Genomic DNA, 12,714 nt, shown 5'->3' with positions numbered 1-12,714 from the left:
TATGGCTGTGGCAGGCTTCTTGCTAACTGTTCTTATATCTTAAATTAACCCATTTCCATAAATCTATACCTTGCCACATGGTTCGTGGCTTACCGGCATCTTCACATGCTGCTTGTCATGGTGGCGGCTGGCAGTGTCTCCCTCCACCTTCCTGTCCTCTCAATTCTCCTCTCTGTTAGTCCTGCCTATACTTCCTGCCTGGCCACTGGCCAATCAGTGTTTTATTTATTGACCAATCAGAGCAATTTGACATACAGACCATCCCACAGCAGTCCATAAACAGCAGAGACAGGTACTATTCAGTATCAGAGGTTTTCTTGGCTGGAGGACTTCTCAGAGTTAACTAATTATCACTCGGGAGGGGACAGTCTGAGCAGCATTTCCATTAGCACCTGACTCCTAACATCCTGAAATGTCCCTAGTGACACAAAAGGGAGATTCCATATTATGTGTGATGAGCGGGGGTCTGGCATTTGACACTGCACACCGCAGCTGGCAATGACTCCAACAGTGCATCCCCATCAACACACTCAACTGTTATTTCTAAAAAAGGAGAACAGTACAACTTCTAACTGTGAATGATAATCGACTCTAACAACACATTATTCCTTTCTCACGATTTACAACCATATGGGCCGCCCAGCACTGTGACGCACACCTGTAGTCCCTGCTTTCAGGAGCAGATGAGAGATCACAGGTTTAAGACCACCGGGCTGGTGACGGGGTGCTTTCCAAGTCAATCAATGCTCACCAGACCCTGTCTCCTAAAACCAAACCAAAGCAAAAAGACACAAGAGCCAGGCGATGGTGGCGCACGCCTTTAATCCCAGCACTCGGGAGGCAGAGCCAGGTGGATCTCTGTGAGTTCGAGGCCAGCCTGGTCTACAGAGCGAGATCCAGGAAAGGCGCAAAGCTACACAGAGAAACCCTGTCTCAAAAAAAAAAAAAAAAAAAAAAAAAAGACACAAGAAAATACAAAAAAACACCCTAAGTTAAACAGGTCCTCAGTGATAATGGTCTGGAAGAGTGGGCTGTAGTAGGTAGCTGGTCCAGCTTTGACCTGGAAGTATTATCCCCATTGAGGCTTTGGTAACTGTCACGCCTATAAGGCAGGGCCGAAACAGGAGCCCTTAAGACCCGAGATCCGGATGGGCCAGCTCTTTTGGTTCCTGGATCCTGGACGCTGGTGGTAGACCAAGCAGAGTTTTCCAGAGAACATTGCTGGACTGCACTACACCTTTCCTGGACCCTGTAACCTACCCCTTTACTTGTAAGTTACCCCACAAAATAAACCTCCCTTTTAACTAGGTGGAGTTGCCTTAATACTACAACCAATACTGGGCAGGTGAGGCATCCTTGTGGCCCATTATGGAGTCTGAATCAAAAAGAAGCACACACAGCATTGGAACCTGCATGGGTCGAATGCTCCCCAGCAGATCTACAAGTCCTTTAAATGCCTCATCACTGACAATTCCATATCACACACCTCTTTTCTCAACTGTCAACCAAGGAAATTCTAGTTGTAAATATGACTTTGTCTAATATTGATTATTTTCTGAAAAATCAAAACCAAATCCTATATGGCTCCCTCGAAATGTGAAACTTTATACAAATAAATTCAGAAGCTGAGTTCTCAGTGAAATGACTGCACTAGGTTAAGTGGCATCCTTTAATCCCGTTGTTGGAAAAACTTCAACCTGGGTGAGAATCCAGTGTGTTGATTATTACTTCACATGAAATTCTTCTCATGGCTTAGCAATGTTAACAATGGAGACATATGCCTTTAAGACCTAGAGGGCTGTACATTCAGACAGTGACAAGGCAGTCACGTGTTTGGGTTTACAACCAATGAGAAGACAGAATGACTGGAAAAACGACTTACACATAGGAAATAGCTCTCTCTTTCGAAAAGCTGGGACACAGCAGGAGGAAGAGTGAGATTTTAGCTCTGAGCTCTGACCTCTTGGCTTTCTTTTCTCTTTTACATTGTTTCTGTGTTTCTTATTTAATAAGACGGTTGGTTACATCTACAGACAGGGTCTCAAAAGACTAGTCGAACTCATGGTAAATCGCCCAATGAGCACAGGCTTTGCTGGTGTCCGTGGCTTCTGCATCCCTTTAATGTATCCCTCTTATCTACACACTGGTCTGACTCTCCCTGAGCAAAGCCATAAGGTTCAGTGCACTGATGGCCAGATTACATCTACTGCAAGGATGTACAGAACACAGGAACTCAGTTGCCACCCTGTTGCCACTGACTGGTGATCTGCTCACTACCTTGGTAAAGGTTTACCTGGGAGTGATAAATTCGCACTGAAGGCCATTTAAAGAAATCTCTTTTCAGCTGGGAGTTAGTGATGTACGCCTTTAGTCCCAGCACTTGGGAGGGAAAGGCAGGGAACTCTCTGAATTTGAGGCCAGCCTAGTCTACAATGAATTCCAAGACAGCCAATGATAAGTAATGAGATATTATCTCGAAAAATCAAAAAAACACACACAAACCAAAAACCTCTCTCCAGTGGCTGGTCTGGTCAATTCTACTTCAACATAGAATATCTTGTTACCCAGAACCATAAGGTACCTGTCTCTGCTATGTATGTATTCTTTCTGCAAGCCTAATTTAGGGGAGGGGGAGGGGAAGAGAAAAGAGAAGAGGAAGAAGAGGAGGAAAAACTATTACATGTATAACTGAGTGAAAGAGCAACATCAGGAAGAAGCAAGATCATCCGGAAACACACAGCCAGACAGGGGCCAGGGCCAGGAGAACACAAGCACAGAGTGGCAAACATACTCAAAGGAGCGCCACGTTCACGGACTTGATCTTGCTACCTCAACTACTGTCCACTCTTCTGGACTCCAGGTCTTCCCTAACAACAAAGGGGGTCTCTTTCTACTTCTACCACCACCACCACCACCACCACCACCACCACCTCCTCCTCCACCACCACCACCACCACCCCCTCACCCTACCCCCACCCACCCACCCACCCACCCCGCCCTGTGCAGATGCCACCGCTCTGCTCTTACCTCCTGGTCTGTAGACGACGTCGTCCTCGGTGATGTAGGATGTGATCTCGCCGGTGTCCGTCCTCTCGTAGCGGGACTTTTTTTTGGGCGGCTTCTTCTTGTTCTTCTTTGTGGACTCCTCTGTGGTGGCACTGTTGTTGTCATTGTCCTCGTCCTCGCTGTGGTCGCTCTCAGCATAATTTTTGGCTCCACCTTCCAAAGTACAGCTCCTTCGAGGCCTGGCATTCTCACTCTCTCTGGCTTTGTCTCTTTTCTCTCTCTCTCGGTCCCTGTCCCGGTCCCGGTCCTTCTCTTTGTCTTTGTCTTTATCTTTGTCAGCTGTCATGATTCGCCACGTGCCTTCTTCTGTCCTCTCACGGCTAGGCCTCCGTGAAAGGTAGACAGTAAGCCTGGGCTTCAGTCTTCTGAATTTCTCACTCAATTCCAGGGAAAATCCAACCACTCCAACAACCCCAACGGTTCAAAAATGCTAGGAGAAAGAGAAAAAAAAGCGAGGGTGTCAAATTGGTTTCTATTTGATGGTTGAATGTTTCCTCTTATAACATACTGCTTTTTGTAAAATCAGAGCTGGGCCAGGCAGTGGTGGTGTGCACCCATAGTCCCAGCACCCGGGAAGCAGGGGTAGGTGGATCTCTGAGTTCAAGGCCGCCTGGTCTGCAGAGTGAGCTCCAGGACAGGCAGGGGTACACAGAGAGACCCTGTCTCAACACAAAGAGGCTGGAGAGAAGGCTCAACAGTCAGAAGCACTTGCGGCTCTGCCAGAGAATCAGTGCTAGGTTCCCAGTTCTCAGCATCCACATGGCAGCTTCCAACCACCTGGACTCCAGTTCCAAAAGGAGCTAATGCTGCTCCAAAGGTGTTGAACGCATGTGGTGTACATATACAGATAAAGGAAAATGCTGACAGACCTAAAATAAAAACAAAAATCTTTTATTCGTTCACTTATTTACTTTTATATGTATATGTATATATGTATGCCTGCATGAGTATATGTGTACCACTTGCATGAAGGAACCCACAGAAATCAGAACAGGGTATTGAATCCCCTGGAACTGGAGTTAAAGGCAGTTGTGAGAAGCCATTAAAAAATAATGGCTTAAAAAAATAAAATAAAATAAAGCAACACTCTTCATGCTTCCAATATAAAAACATCTCACAGAGCACAGTGGAAAAGTCAGACCAGTGACATATAATTTCACACACACGTCTGAGCCTTGGCAGCTCACAATGTGGCATTTACTGCCTAACTAAAAATAAAGACTGCTCAATGGTGAGTGTAAACTAAACTTCCTGTAAACTCACTGTTTTTTTACCCTTTTTAAGGAAAAAATAAAGTATGTCCCAGTTAGCAACATATAATGGGAATAACTATACAAAATTAACTTTAATCCCAACATTTAAAAGGAAGGAATCTGTAGTACAAGTTACTTCTGTATAAAAAGAATAATTTGTACAGGTATGGGAAACGTCGCAGGAGTCACTGCCTTCTGAAGACCGTCTCCACCTCCAAATTTCCAAAGCTCCTTTCAGGAATAAAACAGTATCTGATTGACAATTTCAAAACCAAGAGCTTTTAATTAGCTTAGTTATAACTCACACATCTTCTCAGTCAACCACTCTAGCTTTAAAAGATTTAAAAGAAAAGAAGAAAAAAAAGAAAAAGAAAAGCTGTATTATGCCTGTCATAAGGAAACTGGCAAATTCCAATCTCCAGCTTTAAGGACTATCAGGTGGTTTTCATACTTCAAACTTCCCATCAATAGCCTCCTTATTGAACTTCTACAGAAATGACCACACCCCTCCCCACAAAACCTTGAGATGTAGGAGTCTACAATAAAAAGGATGAATCTTAAACTTCAACCCAACATAACTCGTAAAGTTTTATACCAAGGGAAAGAAGTTGTATACATCAGTTTTGAAAACCCTAATAATCACTGATCTATTTTCCATACTCATCTGTTATCTTCCCCAACGTCTCACCTGAGAAACAACGGTTACTAAGTACTGTCTAAGGTGCCAGGTGTTTGGGACTAAGAATGAGAGAGGAGCCTCAGATTTCTGCCCTCCATATGCAGCTGCAACAAAAGGAGGCAAGGGATCAGACTAAGAGCCATCTGCTTCCTGTGCTACCAGGGCCAACTAGGAAACAACACATGCAAACAAACAAAAGACTGGCCCTGTTTACTCAGCCAACAACAGATATGACAGTTTGCAATGATACACTTCAGATGCAAAGAAAATTTTCTTCAGTCATACCAAAATCATGAAAATTACACACATCTCTCCAAAGCCCACAGACCAAATCTGATACATCAGAAAAGTCCTCTCCATCAGCATGTCAAATATACTCAGGAATTCAGGAAAATACAAAAATATTAACCATCTCCGAGAGATAACTGAGGAAAGACCAAGAGCACTGGCCATCTAAATACAGGTCAGAAGTGTAGCTGAAAGTTTTCCTGTGTCCCAGCAGGCCAGCAGTCGGGACAAATCTCTCACCTGCATCCCCCAAGTAAACACACAAAGGCTTAGTTTAATTATAACTGCTTGGCCATTAGCTCAGGCTAACTACTGACTAGCTCTTACACGTGAACTCAGCCCATTTCTGTTAATCTATATGTTGCCACATTTTTCACAGCTTTACCTGTGTGCCATTACATGCTGCTCCCTGGACAGCAGGCTGGAGTCTCCTGACTCAGCCTTCCTCTTCCCAGAATTCTCCTTATCTGCTTATCCCTCCTATACTTCCTGCCTCGCTACTAGCCAATCAGCAGGAGATTCCATTAGTTATTTGGGATATAAAATAGGTCTACAAGAAATTAGACCCCAAAAGGCACAAATTAGGAGAGATCGATTACGAACTCTTAATGACTTTCAAAGATTATTTGGAGACATTTCCCATCTAAAAACAATTGCTGGGGTAAAAAATGATAAACTGAGTAATTTGTTCAAAACCTTATAAGGTGACAAGGACTTAAATAGTCCAAGAGAATTATCACCTGAAGCTGAGAAAGAATTGGCTTTGAAGAGAATCTGTCGCCAGTGATTTTGTTTGCTGTGCTGGGAGTGTTGCTGCAGGGAGCTGAGCAGAGAGCACAGCATGGCTTGTGGTCTTCCTTACACAGAAGGCTCAAAGTATGTACCACACACCTAGATTACTTCTTTCCGCACAGTAAATGTTTTTAGATAGAATTTCAATTTTAAACTTATTGCAAGGAAATGAAAAAGTATTCTAGTGCTCATAAAAGTTTGCATAGATGAATCATCTGTTATGCCTAAGTGCCTGTACGCTGTGGTATTAGTACCTGAAAATACATAAAGAAACCTGTGGCTCACTTTCTCCACCAAGAAAACCAGAGTAGAAGATACATAGGATCTTCATGGCAATGTGAGGTTCACAAGGCATACCCCTCATCGAATTCTTTCAACTGCTGGGTAAACTGGACCAGACCAAGTTGTTCTACTCATTGCACACTTGATAAAGTAGAGATCATTTCTGTAAGGCCACACTGCCACCGAGTGCAAAGGCAAAAGCAGTGGCAGCTGCAGCAGGGCAGCCTTGCCTGCACTGCCAGTTCCTCAGTGTCCACAGGAGCCAACTCTTCCAATTCTTCCAAATTCACATAGCTTTAGGACATACACTTCTATACTGCCTCTCCCTCCAAAAACAAATGAATGAATGTTTAAAGCAGTGTTTTTCTCCAGCAGGAATGCCACAAATATTCAATGTATGTGCTACTCAACTGCTCAAGTGAAGCAGGTAACAGTATAACCTGCATTAAAAACAAACTCTAATCTAGAACACGTCTTGGAATCACAGGTGTTAGTTATCTACTCCTAGTGTGCCCCTAAGTTCCCACCACTCCAGAGGCTGGGAAACAGCAAACACAAGCATCTCTCCCGGGTAGAAGTTATGCTCCAGAAGTGGAAAGACCACAGATATGTACACATTCAACAACCTCAAGGGGGAATGGATGAGGATCAGAAAAGCTGCAACTGAAGAACAGTCTATTTAGGATGACCTCCTGAAACAGATTCAATGATACAGTGAGGGAAGAAGCCACTAGGGCACAGAAGGTGGGCTATGAGGAAGGGCAAGTGGGTATAATCAGCTGATGCAGGCACATTCAATACCCAAGAGGTGGAGCAGACTGAAGGACCAAGGAAAGAAGCGGAGCTGGAAACAAGTTCAGAGAGTTTGGGGCAGGGGCAGGGAGGGTTGGTCCTGACAGACATTAGAAAACTTGGAGGCCTTGTAAGAAGGCTGGTTGTCACTCAAATGCATAAACTGACTCTAGCTGACATTTCAGTAGGGATGTGGGTAGCAAAGAAACAATGATCACACTGACCAAGACTGATGAGATACATCAGTGTTTAGGATTGCAGGCTGGCCAGGTGGTGATGGTGCACACCATTAATCCCAGCACTAGGGAGGCAGAGGCAGGTGGATTTCTGGGAATTTGAAGCCAGCCTGGTCTACAGAGCGAGGTCCAGGACAGCAGACACTATATAGAGAAACCCTGTCTCCAAACAAAATAAAACAAGAGTGCTGACTGTTCTTCCACAGGACCTGAGTTAAGTTCGCAACATCCACATCAGGTGTCTTACAACTGCCTGGAACTCCAAGCTGTAAGGAATCTAACACCCTCTTCTAAGGGGGAAGGCACACAAATAAATAAAATAAATTTTTTTTGAAAGATCAGGTCAGGTATGATGGTGTACCTATGATGCAAGCACATGGGAGGCAGAGGCAGGCAGATCTCTGCGAGTTTGAGATTAGTCTGTCTACACAGTGAGTTCCAGGCCTGCCAGAGCTACAACAGTGAAACCCTATCTCAAAACAATAAACGAACAAAACCACCAACAAACCCTCCCCCACAAAAAAGAAAAACCTGAAGAAGTTACAAGGGCTGACTGCACAAAGCAAAGACTGGTGAGAGAGAAGACTTTCTAGCTGCAGCTGCCATAGCCATGGTAACTAGCTAGGATGCCCAAGAGGGTACACGGAGAAAATGGAAAGTGTCTGACTTCTACGGGCTTTTCAAATCTGTTTCTATGATTTTTATTTGCTTATGTACTACTAGGCCCAGCTTTCTAGGTGTTTTTAAATAAAAGTAAACAGGATGTGATGAAACACTATTGGTGATAATGCTAAGGAATCCGGCCTGAATAACTGGTAGATGAAGCTACCACTGTCTGAGATCTGAAAGCGCAGTGGTAGAGCACACGGTGCTGTGATCCATCCTCAGCACTGTGAGGGAGCAGGACACACACATAAGGATTCTAGACAGACAAGAAGTCTAAACAGAAGACAGAAACATAGGTTTGGTGGCTGGAGAGATAGCTCAGAGGTTATGAACACTGGAGTTCAATTCCCAGCACCCACATGGTAACTGACAACCACCTGTAACTCCAGTTCCAGGGGATCCAACTCCCTCTTCTGGCCTCCACAGGTGATAAATAGTACACAAACATACATACAGATAAAACATCCATAAACACAAATAAAAATTAATTTCTTTCTTTTTTTTTTTTTTTTTTTTTTTAGCAGAGGACCGAACTAGGCAAGCACAACGCCCTGGGTTCCGTCCTCAGTTTGGGGGTGGGGGGGTACACACATATTTATGTGCTCAGTGAGAGAGATCCCACCTCAAAGGAAGTAAGGTTAAAGGTGATAAAAGAAGAACATGCAATGTCCTCCTCCAGCCTATGAGTGCTGACACAAGACAGACAGACAGACAGACAGACAGACAGACACAGACACAGACACACACACACACACACACACACACACACACACACACACACACACACACACCCTACCTTTCTGGTACGATGAGGGCTATGCATTCTGATAAAAATTATTTCACAGAGGAAGAGGTTTGGTTTCTTTCCAGAACTGACAGCTACAGTATTTTAAACAGGAAAATATAAAATATCAACTCCAGTGTAATGTTTGCTTTTGCAAAAAGAGTGGAGTACAGGATAGGATTCAACAGGGAAATACAATAATGAGAGGGAAAAAAATCAGCCTCAATGAAATATGAAAAACTTAGAGCACAAAAAGAATTAAAATTAATTGCATAATGAAGTAAAAAACAAAATATTTTGTCTCGAATCATGCAAAACTCACTTATCCAAGAAAGCCTGATGCTTCCAAGTTTTCAGTCCCTCTCAGTTGCTCAAGCCAGTCTCACCAGGATACCAAATGCACTCAGAGAAATCTGATTAACTCCTTCTCAGTCAACCACAGCAAAAAAAACTGTATTTTTCATATATTCAACTACACAAAAGGCATTCCCAGCTTTTGAGGTTTATCAAACACATTCTGCGTATCTTTGTAACTTACTGCTCCATCACCAATTTCACTATTCTCTCTGGAATTACACAAACAGGGATCTGGGTGGGGTGGCGGCCTCTCTGATGCAGCTAGTCAGTAGTTTTCATACTACCCCATAGGATAGCGTAACTGAAATACAATTCATGTACTATACAATTGACCATATATTTTATAATTGTTAATTATGTACATATCTTTTATGGGTATGTGCATATGTGTGCAGATGCCAAGCTCCGGTCCCCAGAGCAGCAAATGCTTTAAATGCAAAGACCAGCAACCACTCCTCCAGGCTCCTCTCTCTCCTGCTCCCACCTCTGTGGTAGGATCTAGCTGACTCAAAACACTCCCCAGCTCCCAGAAGGCACTTGACTATGAATATTCTTCCCCTGCTCACAGACTAACTTCTATTCACCCTGTCTTTTTTGTTGTTGTTCTTGTTGTTTTGTTTTGTTTTTCGAGACAGGGTTTCTCTGTGTAGCTTTGCGCCTTTCCTGGAACTCACTTGGTAGCCCAGGCTGGCCTCGAACCTACAGAGATCCGCCTGCCTCTGCCTCCCGAGTGCTGGAATTAAAGGCGTGCGCCACCACCGCCCGGCTATTCACCCTGTCTTGAGCACCAGTGCCCTCCAAATGCAGGATTCCTCCAAGGCTCTTTCCAAGTCCAGCCACTCCTACTGAACCACCCTGCCCATGACATGGCTTTCCACAGATCTCACTGTTATTGATAACTGACTTGTATCGCTTCCCCCACTAACTGCAAAGTAGATGAAGATGAGGACCATGTCTACCATGACTCTACCAAGATGTATGCTATAAGGCAAATCCCACTAAAGGATTGCTCGCCCTCTCAAATCCACAGGAGCCTTATCCTCCTTGTTTCCATCTACTATCCCTTTCTAATACCAGCTGAAGGGATGCCTTCTGGGAAGTCTCTTTTCCCTTAGATTCCTGGACTGGTTCTGTCCTGGACAGAACTGCTCCTCTGGCTCCTGTTCTGACAAGGTACTGTCTAGAGCCCTCTTCTTCTATGCATCAGCAGTCAGTTTTATATATGCCCATCAACTCTGACCCCCTCCCCCTCCAGACACCATACACACTCAGGGGACCCATAAAGTCTTTCTGCCTGTGTACCCAGCTGCTTCTTCCACTACTCACCGAGCATCAAGATCATCTCCTCTCAATGCCTCTCCCAAACACAGCCAACATGCTGGCCCCAAAGAAGCTCCTCTCCTGGACAGTCTATCTCTGACCGCTGCCCATGCCAACCGTTAATGCAAGCTGATGTCTTGAATGTCTCTTTTCTTTCATCTTCAATCCTAACATCAACAAACCCTGTCAGTGTAACTTACAAATTTATCTCATCTATTTCTGAAGACCTCCAATACCAAAACCTTCACTTTGAGTAACTAACATGGCTTTCCTGGTGGGTTTCTTCAAATCCAGCCTTTCAGACCCCACTATAATTCCCCCACCCCCCAAGACAGGGTTTCTCTGTATAGTTTTGGTGCCTGTCCTGAATCACACTCTGTAAACCAGGCTGGCCTCTGAACTTGCAGAGATCCACTTGGCTCTGCCTCCCAAGTGCTGGAATTAAAGGAGTGCGCGACCACTGCCCGGCCACTATAATTCTTTTCTACAGTGTAGCCAGGGTCTCCTTTTCAAAGAGCTAATAACATCATGTTAATCCCACCTTCAATAAATAGTTCAGTGACTCTCTGGTTTAAAGAACACACCATAGCTGTAGCACATTCTACAAGACTTCTGTCTTTTCCTGGCTTCATCTAACACCTCCCCTGCATGCTGACATCCATATTTGGGACTCGGAATACACAGCCCTGCCTCCGTATGCCTTCGAATATACCCCAATTCACTTCCTCTGCACAGCTCTTCCTTCTGTTGCCCTTACTCTCTCCTGCCCTTTAGCTTAAAACTTAATAGAAATTTCTTCAAGATAGGATGGCCTGTCCAAACTTGAGGTTTAATTTCTTCACAACACTTTACTCAAATGGAATTTTACATTTGTTAACTTTTGTCTTCCCTTCCAAGCTGGACGTCCCTTGAGGTGCTGGTCCTCAAGTCCTGATTCGCTCCTGGCACATAAAGATGAAGGATGAATAATTATTTCTTCTTCTCACCCTCTTACACAAGTGAGATCTATAAAGAGGCCATTGTAAGATTGACTTGGGAATAACTGAAGCAGTACTTGAGCTGACTGATAAGCCAGAAATACCATGGTAAGAAGCAATAAGAACAGCATTGTAAACAGGAGGAATTTAATAATTTAAAGGGTATCCAATTAAATAGCTTCCCTTTATGGCAACCATGGCAGGAGCAGCAGAGGAGCTGTGTTTAAACAGAGAGGGTGGAATGCACACTGAAAGCATCTAACTAATACAGGGGGTGGGGGTGGGGGTGGTTAGGGACTGGAGAAAAGGTTCAGCAGTTTAAAGTGTACAATGTTCTTATAGCAAACCTAACCTGAGTTTGGTTCACAGCACCCACTTCAGGCTGCTCACGCCACCTGTAACAGCTCCAGGGTACCTGATTGCCTCTGTGGGTACCTGTACTCATATTCACATACACAGACACAAACACGCATCTATACATAATTAAGTATAATAAAAGTGAATGTTAGAAACTGTTTTAGCATTCTCCTTTAAGAACAAAATGAGCCAGGTGTGCACATGCCTTTAATCTAGCACTTGGAAGGCAGCAGGCAGGCAGATCTCTGAATTTGAGGCCAGCCCAGTCTACACTGCAAGTTCCAGGACAACCAGGACTACATAAAGAGACCCTGTCTCGAAAAAAACAAAAAGAATGGTCTGAATCAGAAGCCCTTAGTGAATAGCGTGGGCCTTCCTTCCCAGAAAAGCAGCTGCAGCCTGCACGCAACAGAAAGCAGCAGAGGTGGACTACTACAGCTGGTGGCTTGCTTTCAAAGGGAAATCAATTTTCTTTTCCTGTTCTCTTTCACACCAACATGACTAAGAAAGAAAATGTAATGACTTCTGCTCTAGAAAGGAAATGTCACTCTGACATCAGGCATTCGCATCAACAGCAACCTGCTGCGGAGAATGCCTCGACACATGCCAGGGAGTCACTGCAAAGCTGCAAGGTGACACTGAAACATGGAATCAGCAGATCTGTAACATCAAGAGAGAGAAAACCTTCTCGTCAGAAACTGATGGGACACAGACAGTAGCTTTTCCATGGTGTAAAGCTGGTCCACTCAGGGCAAGTCCTCAGAACAGTTCTCTACCTGTGTGGTTAGTAGCTATGAACACAATCAATCCTCTGGCAGTCGGTATACTCATTCTCAGAATTCAGGGCTTACTTAAGGAACCAACA

General features: G+C 44.2%; 1 protein-coding gene across 1 annotated transcript in view; it reads right to left on the bottom strand.

Moving 5' to 3' along the window:
- The window catches only part of Rere (arginine-glutamic acid dipeptide repeats), a 367,060-nt gene that overhangs the window by 225,021 nt on the left and 129,325 nt on the right, over positions 1–12,714 (bottom strand). The window contains 1 exon segment of the mRNA XM_037203202.1: positions 3,028–3,496. Coding sequence (XP_037059097.1) covers positions 3,028–3,352 — 325 coding nt within the window. The 5' untranslated portion in view covers positions 3,353–3,496.

Source organism: Peromyscus leucopus, chromosome 2 (genome assembly GCF_004664715.2).
Source record: "Peromyscus leucopus breed LL Stock chromosome 2, UCI_PerLeu_2.1, whole genome shotgun sequence".
NCBI classification, from domain to species: Eukaryota; Metazoa; Chordata; class Mammalia; order Rodentia; family Cricetidae; genus Peromyscus; species Peromyscus leucopus.
Note: the sequence above shows the minus strand (reverse complement) of the source record. Positions and strands in the feature narration are given on the sequence as shown.